The sequence below is a fragment of the Pestalotiopsis fici genome (assembly GCF_000516985.1).
Source record: "Pestalotiopsis fici W106-1 unplaced genomic scaffold PFICI_Scf_14, whole genome shotgun sequence".
Taxonomy (NCBI): domain Eukaryota; kingdom Fungi; phylum Ascomycota; class Sordariomycetes; order Amphisphaeriales; family Sporocadaceae; genus Pestalotiopsis; species Pestalotiopsis fici.
The window spans coordinates 707,876-723,067 of NW_006917104.1; the positions used below are offsets into that span (position 1 = coordinate 707,876).

A 15,192-nucleotide genomic window follows, 5' to 3' on the forward strand; every position below is an offset into this window, starting at 1 on the left:
TTAGGCGAACTCAACTTCAGCACTTACTCTGCCAATTGTTTCGGTGCATCATCCTCTCTGCCATATTTATAGGACGACTATGTACGGCGAGAATTACGGGATGGAATTGACTACTGCTCTTTTTGCTTTCCCCTTCCCATATTCGTGCCATTTGGTCAATCTCAAGTGCTGGTGCAAATCGACTCACAATTTTTAATTCCTTCTTTCACTTCAATCCTCGTAGCGGGTTGAAAGGAGACACCTGTATGCTTGCCATTATTCTTATAAGGCACTGCTGAACCTGGGCCCGTTTAGTGCAAATGGATCCAAATCATCATCAACCCAGCAATGTCTTTGCTGTGGACGGTTACACCGAGAGAAAAGGAGGTCATACCAAAGCCCAACAATGTGATTTCCCAGTTCCAATCGCTATCATTGGCATGGCTTGCAGGCTTCCAGGACATTCTATGTCACCTCGAGACCTTTGGGAGTTTCTCAAGGACGGCAAGGTAGCAGATATCACGCCTCCCGCCAATCGTTTCAGGCTGCAGGGTCATCACGATGGGTCGCAAAAGCCATACACCATGAAGACACCTGGCGCCATGTTTATGGAGGACGTTGATCCAGCAGCTTTTGACGCTCAATTCTTCCAGATCAATGCTTCAGAAGCCTCTTCGATGGACCCTCAGCAGAGAGTACTCATGGAAGTTGCTTACGAATGTCTGGAGAACGCCGGGATCCCCAAGGAACAGATCGATGGTACGCGGATGGGCTGCATTGTGGGTGCAAGCGCTGTTGGTAAGTTTTCGGATATATCGAGCCGCATTAGGCGAAACCGCTCTCGGCTTATGTATATTTCTTTGTAGATTATCATGATATGGATTGCCGAGACCCGGAAGATCGAACCGACTCTCCTACCATGGGATGCGGTCGCGCCCTCCTAAGCAACCGGATAAGCCATTTCCTCAATGTACACGGGCCAAGGTGAGCATTCATTATCGAGCAGTTCATGCTAGGAAAACATCAATCTTATCAGAATATAGCATCACGGTTGATACCGCATGTTCCAGCGGGTTGACAGCCCTGCAACTGGCCTGCCTTTACCTGCGCAGCAGTGAAGCCGACTCCATGTTGGTTGGGGGCGTGAACATGTATTTCAGCCCAGAGAGAAACCAAGATATGGGTGCAATGCGTGAGACAGCGTCTTCGACAGGCTATTGTCATTCATTTGATACCAACGCAGATGGATATGTAATAGCAGAAGCAGTGAACTCGGTGTTGCTGAAACGACTCGACGACGCAATACGCGACGGCGACCCCATACGAGCCGTCATAAGAGGTGTTGCAGTCAATAGTGCAGGCAAGACGGCAGGTATTGCCATGCCTAGTCCGAAAGCCCAAGAGTCTGTCATTCGAGATGCGTACCGAGTTGCTGGTATCCCAAATTCGGACATTTCAGAGACAGGTTATGTCGAATGTCATGGTACTGGCACACGGGCTGGAGATCCTGCCGAAATTGAAGGCCTAGCTGCTGTATTTCGTACTATCAAATCAAGCAGGGACTCCATCGTGATCGGGTCTATCAAAAGCAACATTGGACATTCCGAAGCTGCTGCAGGGCTCTCCAGTATCATCAAGGCTACTCTCTCTATTGAGAACGGCTTGATACCCGGCACGCCTTCTTTTCGTACACCGAACCCTACAATAGATTTCGACAGACTCGGCTTCAAGGTATCTAGGACGGCAATCCCTTGGCCGAAAACTTCGAAGCTACGTGCAAGCATCAACTCCTTTGGATTTGGTGGAGCCAATGCTCACGCTGTGCTGGAATCTCCCAAATACCTTCTTCCAACCTATCAACCGAAACACAGATCCTGTTTTCTCACTAACGAGGATATCGACGGAGATTTCTTCCTAGACGATTGTTGCATCATTCCGACCACGCCCAGTGCAAGACCATATCTCCTTGTATTGTCTGCCAATGATGAAGAATCCCTACGAGATTATGCTGCTTCTCTTGTATCTTGCTTGGTAAACCCAGCTGTGCAAGCATCCACGCTTGATCTAGCCTACACCATGTCAGAACGTCGGAGCCTGCTACGACATCGGGCATTTGCAGTAATACGAGACACCTGTGTCAAGAAGGATACATTCACTTTCGTGAAACGACTTCCTGAAACCCCAGTACTTGCTTTCACTTTCACTGGCCAAGGCGCACAGTGGCCCACAATGGGTAAATCATTGTTGACAAACCACAAGGAAGCTAGAGAGACATTGAAGAGGCTTGATGCTGCCCTCATGCACCTTCCCCAACCTCCAGACTTCTCGCTATTTGAAGAGCTTACTCTGGATCGTGAGCCCTCAGCTCTACGGCGCCCGGAGCTATCCCAACCTCTAATCACCGCGCTCCAGGTGGCATATGTCAATGTTCTCTCGGCTTGGGGTATACGGCCGAGTTTTGTCGTAGGCCATTCCTCCGGCGAAATTGCGGCTGCATACACTGCTGGCTATCTCTCGGAAGAAACTGCAATCAAGATTGCGTACCTCCGTGGTGTAGCGGTTCAGCAAACCAAGGACGAGTCCCAACTTGGTATGCTTGCGGTAGGACTACCCGCTGAAGTACTTCGAGAGTACATCAAGTCTGACGACAATGTACAAATTGCGTGCCGAAATAGTGCAAGCAGCACCACTGTCTCGGGCTCACTTCAAGGACTCGAACTTCTGCAAAAGAAGCTACAAAACGCAGGTCATTTCACTCGACTATTACAAGTCGACGTCGCTTACCATTCTGATTACATGCTTCCTGCTGCAAGTGTCTACAAAGACTTGATTTGCAGAGCTGGTATTGATCAACCATGTCAGATAAACAATGGTGCAAATATTAGAATGTTCTCTTCGGTCACTGGTGCAGAGATAGGCGGCCCTCCGGACGTTTCCTACTGGCAGCGGAACTTGGTCGCCGAAGTAAATTTTGACTCTGCCGTTTGCTCCTTGCTCCAGACTAGGACTGGTCCTAACATTTTCATTGAAATTGGCCCCTCCAACACGCTTTCCGGCCCAATTCAAGAATCATTTCGCACTGTCCAAGACCAGCGATCCGACCTGAGGTATACCTCAGTGGCTAAGAGAAACCAAGACATGGAATCACTTCTCTACGAACTCCCTGGCATCATAATAGGTACTGGAGGCTCTGTAGATGTTACTGCAGTGAACGGGTACACGAACCAGAAGGAGGTTCCACATGTCCTCATCGACCTCCCCAACTACGCTTGGAACCACTCCGAGAAATACTGGAAAGAAAGTCTCGCGAGCCAGGACTGGCGCCAGAGGAAATTTATTAAGCATGACTTATTGGGAAGCAAGATTCTAGGGACTACATGGTCCAATCCAACGTGGCGAAACACGATCCGCATCCAAGATCTTCCTTGGTTGATGGACCACAAAATCGGAGATCAGGTCGTGTTCCCAGCATCTGGATACATCTGCATGGCTATCGAGGCCATGTACCAAGCCAATACCATGAGCATATGGAAGGGTGTGACACCGGATAATTGTGTCTTTCGTTTGAGGGACGCCAAATTTTCACGGGCTTTAGTGCTGAGTACTTCGGAGAGCACTACGATAAATCTGACCCTCGCACCATTCACCGGCTCCATGGACTCGTGGTACGAATTCCGCGTATCGTCCATGAAATCAGATGTTTGGACCCATCACGCGTCCGGACTGGTACGAATTGAAAGCAGCCAAATGGACTTTGAGAATCCTACCAGATTGATGATGCCTCTTCAGCATCCCATGTCCACAAAGGAATGGTATTATAATATGCAAGAGATTGGCATGAATTTTGGGCCAGCGTTCCAGAAACACTTGGCTGTTGAGCACATCTTAGGCGACTGTACTAGCCGATCCATGGTGTCTCTCGTGCCTCCTGGATCAAAATGGCAGCAGTCTCGTTACTTGCTGCATCCGGCTTGTATGGATGGCTGCTTTCAAGCTACAAGCTTCGTGCTAGGCCAGGCTCGATTCCTTACCGGTTCGGCTGCCATGGTCCCGTTTGCTCTTGACGAGATGACGTTACCATTCCCGACACAACAAACTCAAGAAGCTACCGTATCTGCTCGATTTGAATACAATGGAGTAGGCCGGCAAGACACACCCAAAAGCTACAGCTTATCTTGCTACGTCGCAGATCCGGAAACAGGGTCACTGCTGCTTGAACTGAACGGGCTTCGTTTGACAGAGGTTGATTCATCCCGAGCACTGTCATCATTGCATACATTTACAGGAGTGCACTGGGACGCGGACATCAATTATCTATCAGTGTCCGACTGGAGGAGATTGGAAATCGAAACCACAGCAGGACCCAGCAGCCCCTGCCTTGACAGAGCACGGGTTTTCGCACGGAAGCTTGTTCAACTGGCTGCCCACAAGAAGCCTGATCTGCAGGTCCTTGAGATAAACCTTGAGTCTCAGGACCCGTCGTCTTTGCTTCTCGATCAGAACGATGCAAACGAGACAAAGAACTCCCAACCAGTGAGGCTATCCCGATACCAATACTACTCAAGCGATGCAAACACAGTTGCAACCATAGCAGAGAGGCACGGTAGTGACAACCGGACCGAGTACGCGGTGCACAACTTTGAATCTTCAAGTCTTGCCGATCATTCAGGGTTTGATGTTGCTTTGATAAGGCTTCTGCCTGGGGAGGCACATAACCTTCCTACTACCTTGAGGAATGTGCACTCAAGTCTCGGAAAGGCATGCTTTGTGCTCATAGTAGCAGAAGACTCCATGACCAAGGCTCTGGAGCCGATTCTTTCCGAAGCTGGGTTTGATACAATCGTATTTCTGGAGATCGGCGTGTTGTGTATATCAGCTGAAGTGCCATCTCAGGAGGCAGCAAGGGAGGTTACAATCGTGAAGTTTGACGAGCAGCAAATTCATCCTCTCGAACTAGCACTCCGTAACTCGGAGTGTAGTATACGATATCTCACACCCAAGTCTGATATCAAGCGGCGAGATCATATTTTGATACTTGACGATCCTGAAACAACCGTCATGACACGTATCAATGATCTACAATTTGAGATGCTGCAGAAGCTTGTCAGATCTGAGTGCAACATTCTCTGGGTAACCAGAGGTGCCCAGATGAGAGTGGATAACCCCGACTCGGCAATCGCACACGGGCTTCTCAGAGTCATGCGAAACGAGAATCCAGGACTGAATCTGATATCACTCGACGTAGAATCGTTCTGCAATAGCTCTTCTCTCCGTGCTGTGGAAGTTTGCTTGGGAATGCTGTACAGGGACTCCTTGGCCCTGGGGCAAGACTCTGAATTCGTTGAAAGAGGCGGAATACTTCACATCGGTCGCATATTGCCAGATTCTCAAGCAAACAGTGCCGTGGAAGAGAATCAGGTACCCAGCAGACTCTGTACCCTGAAGCTTCAAGATAATAGTAGAGTCATCCAACTCCGTGCGGAACAAATCGGTAACTTGGACTCTCTACATTACCAAGAAGTCTCGAGCGAGCCTCCAAACTTGGAGGGTGATCGTGTTGAGATCAAGGTCGAGGCAGCCGGAGTTAACTTCAAAGATGTCGCCATCACATTAGGCCTTATTCCCGAGAACGAGTATCTGCTTGGCGGAGAAGGTAGTGGTATCGTCACCAGAGTTGCCCCTGGCGTAACAGACGTCAAGCCAGGTCAGCGTGTGGCCTTCTTCGAGAGGGGCTCATTTGGCAACACGGCCACAACCATTACCAAGCTTCTTCAGGTAATTCCTGACACTATGAGTTTTGCGGAAGCGGCGACAATTCCTTGCGCTTTCATGACGTCAATGTATTGTCTCTTCACACTTGGGGAAATCAAGGCTGGTGACACCGTTTTGATCCATTCAGCTACAGGGGGTGTCGGAATTGCAGCTATCCAGCTGTGCCAATATATCGGAGCAACCGTAGGTCCACAACTCGACTGACTTTTTATCAATGCCTTACCTTTATGAGTGTTACGTAGCGTTGACCGCTAAATATTATTTTTCTAGGTATATGCCACTGTTGGCTCGCAAGAGAAGCAAGATTTCTTGCTATCTACATTTGGGATTCCCCGCGAAAGAATATTCTCATCCCGGAACAGGGCTTTCGCAAAACAAATCTTGGATCACACCCAAGGACGCGGAGTTGATATTATCCTTAATTCCCTCACAGGAGACTTGTTGGACGAGTCGTGGCGCATCATAGCGGAAGGCGGCACGATGGTGGAGATTGGCAAGAAGGATATTCTCAACCAGGGTTTATTATCAATGAGTCCATTCAAACGTAACGCAACGTTTCGTTCATTTGACCTTTCGCACAAGGAAATGGACGATGATAGGAAAGGACGGTCAGTAATCCCAATTGAACTTCCGGGAACAACCACTGATTGGTATCTAGCCTTCTCTCCGAAGTCTTTCGACTGCTGCGCCAGGGTAGCCTGAAACCGATCTCTCCGATACATCAATTCTCCTTTACCGAGATACCCGCAGCTCTACGACATATCGGTAGTGGCAAGCACATTGGAAAGCTTGTTATTACCGACAACGACAACAACTCTGAAGTCAGTGTCCCTGTGCGGCTCCCCCGAGCGTCGATCAAACTGAGGGGAGATGCCGCCTACCTTGTCGTTGGAGGCCTTCGAGGTTTATGCGGCACTATCGCCTTGTCCCTCGCGATGAACGGAGCTACACAGCTGGTCGTCATGTCTAGAAGCAGGCAGGACGATCCGGTATCGCAAAAGGTCAAGAACGACCTGCAGGGATGTGGTTGTACTGTCACTTTTATCCAAGGCGATGTGACTATACTTGAGGACGTCAGACGTGCATTCGAGATAACCAATTCACCCATTCGTGGTGTGATACAAGGTGCAATGGTTCTTCGGGTAAGTATACACGCTTGCTTTGCGTACGAGATTGTGGCCGGGCTAATATATGCCAGGACCGAATATTTGACTCCATGAAGGTACATGAATTCTACGAAGCATTGAATTGCAAAGTCAGAGGAACCTGGAACATTCATAATGTCTCACTCGAACAACCGTCAAGTCTAGACTTTTTTACACTGCTCTCAAGTGTATCTGGGATCTGCGGTAACAAGGGGCAAGCCAACTACGCGTCTGCTAATACCTTCTTGGATGCATTTGCAGCATATCGCCAAAGACTTGGCTTGAATGCTTGCTCTATCTCTCTAGGCGTCATCAATCATAGAGGATATCTGGCCGAGCATCAGACGGTACGGGACAGCTTTGATTCAGCAATATGGCATGGGATTGGTGAGAAGCTTCTGGGACAGATTCTCGAATCGTCCATCCAGAGACAGGAGTACAGCCCCGAGAACGTACTTGGTGCGGCTCATATAATCACAGGCATACAATTCCCCCAACCAAAGGAATCTCACCTGTTGTATGATGCAAGATTCAGTGGACTTTTGTCACGCGAGAGCAGTGTAGGGAAGCAACAGCCAACAGATGGCTCACAGGATGTACGCGCCTTGCTCCTCGCTCTACGGTCCAAGGCGGATGCGAAGACTGTTTCTGCTCTGGTCATGGCAGTTTGCGAGCGATATCTTGTCAAAAGTCTGCGACTGTCTGGTGCTCTCGATCCAACGCGGCCACTTTCAGACTACGGTGTCGATTCTTTGGTGACTGTAGAGTTTCGTGGGTATTTGAGAGTGCATTTGGGTGTTGAGCTGTCGACTCTCGAGGTACTCAATGCATCCTCTCTAGTCTCGATTTGCAAGACAGTTCTTGAACGGATTGAGCATTAGGATCGAGTTTTTATAGCGCGACGACAGGCAACGGGACTTCTGCTCACTTTTCATTTTACAGCATGTTATTTTCATTTGTCCGTATCTATCAATATGAACCTCATAGCCGTAAGTTCCAATACATTGGCCTAGATCCTATTCGCCGTAATAAGCAGCTTCTGTGCCTAATAAACACAGGGATCGTAAGGATGGCTTAATGTATAACAAGGTGTCACCCTTATACCGATGTATTGCACAAAGCCTGAATACTGCGTAGGCATATTGTATTGTCAGATGGTGGATCATGGATCCCCTACTCAAGGTTTTGCTTGAGCACACTGATCAACACCATGGTATTCCGTCTCCAGTTTATCTAGGGCAGAGCGGACGGGATGCCGAGCTTTCTAGAGCGTATGGGCGTATGTGATGGTTGTTGTATTTGTCAGATAATATATTGCAATTGGGTAAGTACCGCCTTAGCCTCCCGGGTGTGTGGAGCCCATTTCGTTCCTCGAGATAAGCTAGGAATGACCCGGAACGTGGATTGACCAAAAGAAACATACTATTAAACAATTGAACAAAAAGTTTGACAATTGCAGAAGTCCCAGGAAGTGGGTAAGAATTTCAAGAATTTCAATCTTCGTATTTCCAAGTACATCCTATAAATGCTACGAATAATAATAATTGAACATGATTGTACTGAAATTCGATTCCCAGAAAAATATCGTAATCCAAGAAATTGTCTTGCAAAAGCATCTAAGCAAAGTCAGCAAAACCGAGCTCGACCGCAGCACCCGTGGTGATACGGGCGTGCTGCAGAACGTGGTCAAAGTTGACCTTGTCCATGGTGTCCTGCGCCGTGTGGATCGATTGCAAGTGGTCCTCAAAGGCGGACTCGAAAACCATGGCCGAAGGGTAACCGGCCTTGGAGGCAGAGGCGTGGTCAGAGCAGGCGTAGCCACACTCGGTGTCAACGTAGGGGATCTCAGAGTACTAGGTAACAGGAATCTCGTCAGCAAGATTTGCAAAACAAGGTAAACAAAACAACTCCAAGGGACATGGTGAAGATTTCGTCCGGGCTCAATCTATGGACTTGATGGCGATTGAAACTTACCGCATCCAGAACAAGGCGAATAAAGTTGGTAAGGGCGTCGTCGACATTGTCAACAATCAGACCCATCTGGTCCTTCTTTCCGGTACCAACATAGCCAGTCATATCTTGCTGCAGCATGGCCTTGACGTCGCGGCCGGCCTTGGCGTAGCTCTGGAAAATGGCCTGGGAACCGAGCAAGCCGCCCTCCTCGGCCGAGTACCAGTGGAACTCGATGGTGTTGGGGGCCTGACCGGCGGCAACGCGCTCGTCGGTCAAGAGGACGCGGAAAGCCTCCAGAATGGTCATGGAGCCTGAGCCATCGTCGTCTAGACGCCAAAACAGGGTGGTTAGCTTCGTGGACGCATGGGGGACGGAGTATGTTGGGAGTTTGTGCAAGGGGGTGGAAAAGAACTCTGGGAAATGCTTACCTGCACCAGGAGCTCGGCCGTTCATCGGGCTCAGCTGGTTGATGGAGTCCTGGTGAGCGCCCAGGACAATGGTCTTCTCGCTCAGGCCCGGAATAGTAGCAATGACACTGCTCTGGCCCCAGGTGTGAGGGAAGAAGACGGCCGAGACGCCGCTGGCACCCGAGGCAGTGATAGTCTGGTTGACGAGGTTACCGAGCCAAGCCGACGACTGCTTGCCATAGCTCGACTTGTAGTAGCGGTTCTGGAAGTTAGAAAACGTCTGCAGGTTGGCCTGGATCAGCGTCTTGTTGAGCGAGGGCAGGAGCGCCTCAACCGACTCCTGCTGTGCTACTGCAGTCGGGAATACGACGGCCCTCGGAGCAAACTCTCCCCTCTTGGCCTTTGACGTGAAGTCTGCAAAGTCTGTAATGTCAAAGAAGGTTTTTCCTTCCTATTGAGTTTGAATGAAGAGAAAAGATTAGTTTCAGGAGGAAAATACCAGGGTTTATGTTTTTCCCCCTCGAAGTACACCATGTAAACGAGTACATGATGTAGCTTCCGACGAGGTGGTACACTCACTGCCTTCAAAGCATATTTCTCTGCTTCAGTGACTTGCTGGGTCACACCCGGGGCTAACTCGATAGTGTACAGGTCCTGGGACTCCTTGCGAGCGACGTTGAGGGCAGTCGTCGAGGCGGCTAGGGCCGCAACCAATAGCGAACGAACCATTTTTTTTTTTTTTACAACTGTGAGTGACGAGAAGCAACACCTCTAGAATCGACGCCTGGGAGTAGATTGGGGTAAGAAAAGAGCAAGGCAAAGAGCAAAGTACAATGAGAAGTTGTGACTACTGCTGGCCTTTATAGAAACCTGGGCTGTCGTACCTTGAGAAACGATTGACGGTCTCTCCGAAATTTCATCAATGTAGCACGTCAGTAGTGAGGGGGCCAACACCCAAGGAAGCTGGGTGGCTCCGGGGTCACCAGGAACAGCCGCAGAGGGAAAAGCGCTGCGGACCTGCAGTGCAACCTCGGACCAGGGGGGGCAGATCATATTTCGCTCACGTCTGTCCTTTTCGGCATACCAAGGAAAAAAGCTTATTTGCACCCTTGTTGGGTAATATGAGACGAGGTAAGGCAAAATAGCAGTGGAAATGCGAATTTTTGATCTGGTAGGTAGCGCGGGTCCCTTACCTGAAGGAGCCTCGGATCGCTGGAGTCGTCAGTATAAGGTAGCAGAGAAAATAGACAAACTTGTACCTGGTTGCCTGGCGTCATGTCTGATTGAAATTGATGCATATTTGAACCACTCTTTTTTAGAGTTAGACCAATGAAATTTCACCAATAGACGAGCCCACTGCCAGAAAGGGTACAAGGTTTCGGCGCCCTGAACTTTTGCCGATGAGGCTCAAGCACTACAGGGCTCTAATGTAGCCCCCACTCTTGCCAGTGTATAACCACTAACGCGTTGGCGACCGTTGACCGTCAACGCAGTTTTGAGCGAGACAATCAATCACGCCCTCGAGATGCCACAAGAATGGAAGAAAAAAAACCAAGAAAATCAATACACTCCCAACTTCCTCATACCTGGTCATTCGCCGGCTCGTATCGCAATCGCCAAGCCTTCTTTCATTTGTTCCATGCTGTTGGAAGGCAGGTCAAGCTCACTGCCGCGCCGGCTTGGCAGTCAGTCCAGGTGCCCTATTGGGAAGGTTGAGATCTTGCCAAGCTGCGGAGCATCGAGACTACACATAAACTAAAGGTACCCCCCCCTAGATAACTTAGGAATTTCTCCACAATTTTGCGAATCCATAAAATAACCTAAAGGTACCTGCGGGGCTACCGTTATTTGCATTTATTTAAATAAAAGAAATAAATTGATTTACGACTTTAGCGTATATAAATTTATATATAACCTTTTATAGGTATATACCTCGGCGGTAACCGCTATTATATAAATATTAGCCTTTTAAAAGCAATTTTTAGAAAATCGTAAAATTATAAAATAATAAATTTAAAATAAATTCGGAATAAGTTTTAAATACGTTTTCGGCGAAATCGGGAAAATATTAAATCGAAAGGATACGGTATCGGAAAAAAATAAGGAAAAAATATATAAAAAATTAAAAAAAAAGATAAATATAAATTAAAAATAAATAATAAAATATAATAAAAAAATTATTTTTTTATAACTTAATCGTTATAAAATCCTAAAGCGGAAATAGCTGCGTTTTAGCCGAATAATATTTTTCCTATTTAGCCTTTTTTAAAACGGTTTAATAAAATTTTAAATTTAAATTTTAATAACGATTTAAATAACTTAAATAGATTTAACGATAATAATATAATATCCGATAACGTTTAACGTCGGAAAAGCGTAAATTTTAATATTATTATAAAACAAATCGATTTAAAATTAATTTAGCAATAATATTTTAAATTATTAAAAAGCTAATAGATTTAATTTTAAGCTTAAACCTTACTACCTTAAAACGCATATTTTTATAATATATATTATTTATAATAAAAAAGCAATTCGTAATTAATATACTTAAATATTTAAATAATAATTTTAACGGTATTGCTATTTTTATTTTAATAAATAAGTTAAATAACCGTAAAAAAAAATTGCTAATAAATTATATAAGTATTGTTTTAAATATATTTTATATTATAACTAATTACGATAAGCTCTAATATAATAAAATAAAAAAATTACCTAATTACTCCTTATTAAATATTATATTTAATAATGCTATAATTATATAATATATATATTAATATGTAAATAAAAAAGCGTATTAGTTTTTATTCGAAAAAAGGCATTTTTAATTATATACCTTAGTTAATACAAAGTTATTAAAAAAGCTCGAAGCTATACGCTTAAAAGTAAAAATAAAAATTTTTACTAAATAAACGATTACGTAAATATTTTTTATAATATAATTTTAAGTTTATATTAAATTATATTTAAATAAATACGCTTAATTTTTAACTAATTAAAAAATAAGCAATTATACTATAAATAATAAGGATTTTATTATTTTAAAATTATGCAATTATAGCATAATAATATTATTAATAGGCTTTAAATAAAAATTCGCTATTATAATTATCGACCTATATTAAAATAAAAAGGCTATTTCGATATTTTAGTTTTATTAAAATTTTATAAATAATAGGATTTTATTAACTAAATCTTTTTTAAAAAATATATTACGGATAAAGTTAACCTAAACGAATACTATATATTTTTTAATATAAAAAGCAAAGCCTAAATTTATAATAAATAAAAAAAATATAATATATATTTAAAATTAATAAATTATAACTAAAACGTATTATTGACGGAATATTTTAATTTTACGCGTAAATTATAATATAATATTTATATTTATTATTTTAAAGCAATTCGATATTATATTATAAATAATTATTATATTTAAAAAAATCTACGATTATCTATTACCTTCGCTAACTTAAATCCCGCTTTATTTGCTAAATAATATTATTCGAATTATTTAAAATATAAATAATATTAAATTTATATTAAATACGTTTAAAATATAATAATTAATAGAATTGATATTAATTCGATTTAAATGGCTTTTTAAGGTCTTAGAAATTACAAAATATATTTTAATAATATAATAGCCGCATTATATTTAACGTGTATCAAAATCTTATAAATAACGATTATTTACGTTATATTATTCGTAAATAATAAATTTTTTCGTTTTTTAAAAAAAACCGGGCGGCTTGTAGTTTAATATAAATATATGCTTAAGCGTAGCCAGGCTTTTTTAGTAAATATTTATTTATATTTTAATATATTTATAATTTATATTAATTTTTAATAATATATCTAATATATATAGGATTTTAGTTTAAATTAAATAATAATATGCTTTTATTAAAAATAAGCTAAATAATAACGCTAATTTTATTTTAAATCCTTTATAATTAATATAAATTATAAATATCTTTAACGCCTAAAAAAAATAAAAGTTATTTTTAAATAATATAATATAAATTTTAAAAAAGGTATATTTTTATTTAATTTAAATTTAATAATTTTAATTATTTTAAATAATAATCCTATTAGCCCGTTGCTTTATTAATTCTGAATTAACGGAAATATACGCTTATATATATAAAGTTATATTCGGAATTTTAAAAAATAAATATTAAATTAAGGTAAAATAGCATTATATTTACGGTAAAAAATTATATAATATTATAATTAATTAAAATTTAAAAAATATTAAAAATAGGCTTATATTCCTAATTTAATCGATTTAATATTAATTTAAATTAATATATAATATATATAGGCTTAGGCTATTATTTATTATTATACGTAAACCTAAAATATCGTAATTAAATATAATACGTAATGCGTTATATTTGCTTTTGCTATATTTATTTTACTAAGGGTTTTAATAAATATTATAATAGTAATCGCCGTCCTTATTTTCGATATTCCCGTATAAGCAAACTTTTAATTTGCGAAACCGAGGCTTAATACCTTAAGCTTTATAATTTAATCGAAATATATAAGCCCGAATTAGCACGATAAGCTTATTATAAAGCTCGGCCGATTATATAAATAAAATTTTATTGTAGAGCTTTTTTAATTTTACGCAAGCATTAGGATATAATGCCTAATAATAATAATATTATCGAAATATTATATAAAACTTTATATTAGTAAATAAATCGTTATATAACTTTATTTTAAGCTATTAAAAAGTATATTAATATTTAAATTAAAATTAATACTAAATCGATTATATTTAATAATTTAGCGACTAATTATCTTTAATATAAATATCGCGATTATAATTAAAAGCTTTTTAATTAAAACGTAATAGCCCGTAAAACTAATATATTAAGCTTATACCGTAATACGTCGATAGGCGGTCGGTTTCTCCGTAATTTGCAAATATAAAGTAAATTATAAGCCTCCTTTAATAAAATATTTATTAATAATATATAGCCTTAAAACGAAATAAAAAAGCCGAGGAGTTACGCTAATAATAAAAACGTAATAATAGCGATTTTAATAAGGATAATAATAAAATTCGGTTATAGTCGAGCTTTATTTTAAGCGGCATAAAAACGCCACGCGCAAAAAATGCGTCTAAAAAACGTTCTAGCTTTTAGCGTTTTTTATTATTATTTCGATTAAATCGAAGCTTATAAATCGGAAGCCTTAATTATTTTATAATTATTACGCTAAATATTAATTATAAATAAGCCGTTAAAGCGTTTATTTTTAGCGCGCTAAGCAAAAAAAAAACCAATATATACGAAACGCTATAGCATAAAATGCGGCTATTTAATTATAAATTATATAAATTAAGCAAATTCGCCGTAATATAAAACGAAAAAATTATAAAGCTATATAATAAATACGAATAGAATAAAAAAAGCATGAATTCGAAATGCAAATGCTTCGATTTCGTATATAAAGCCGAGGTGAAAAAAAAAGATAAAAAAATACGTGATTTTGTGTTTTAAAATTAAAAAAAAGTTTAAATTTATTTTTATTTTATTTTATTTATAAATAAATAAAAAATATTAAATTAGTTTTCCTTTATAATAATATATTTAATATATTTATTTATATTATTAAAAATTCTAATTATAAATTAAATAAATTAAATAAATTAAATAAATTAAATAAATTAAATAAATTAAATAAATCAAATAAAATAAATAAATTAAATAAATCAAATAAATCAAATAAATCAAATAAATCAAATAAATCATATAAATCATATAAATTAAATAAATTAAATAAATTAAATAAAATAAATCAAATAAATCAAATAAATCAAATAAATAAAATAAATAAAATAAATAAAATAAATAAAATAAATAAAATAAATAAAATAAAATAAATAAAATAAAATAAATCAAATAAAATAAATC

The 15,192-nt window shown here is 40.6% G+C and overlaps 2 protein-coding genes across 2 annotated transcripts; one reads left to right on the forward strand and one right to left on the reverse strand.

Annotated features, from left to right (window-relative positions):
- Positions 1-299: 299 nt before the first annotated feature.
- On the forward strand, positions 300-7,777 carry PFICI_15056 (uncharacterized protein; the record flags this gene model as incomplete). The annotated part of the gene is made up of 6 exons (XM_007843637.1): positions 300-777; positions 846-963; positions 1,023-5,934; positions 6,022-6,359; positions 6,410-6,893; positions 6,950-7,777. The coding sequence occupies 6 exons, from the start codon at positions 300-302 to the stop codon at positions 7,775-7,777; spliced, it is 7,158 nt and encodes a 2,385-aa protein (XP_007841828.1).
- A 735-nt stretch (positions 7,778-8,512) lies between these two features.
- On the reverse strand, positions 8,513-9,985 carry PFICI_15057 (Leucine aminopeptidase A; the record flags this gene model as incomplete). The annotated part of the gene is made up of 4 exons (XM_007843638.1): positions 8,513-8,749; positions 8,871-9,175; positions 9,278-9,707; positions 9,836-9,985. 4 exons carry the CDS (start codon positions 9,983-9,985, stop codon positions 8,513-8,515), a joined length of 1,122 nt encoding a protein of 373 aa, XP_007841829.1.
- Between the last annotated feature and the right edge of the window lie 5,207 nt (positions 9,986-15,192).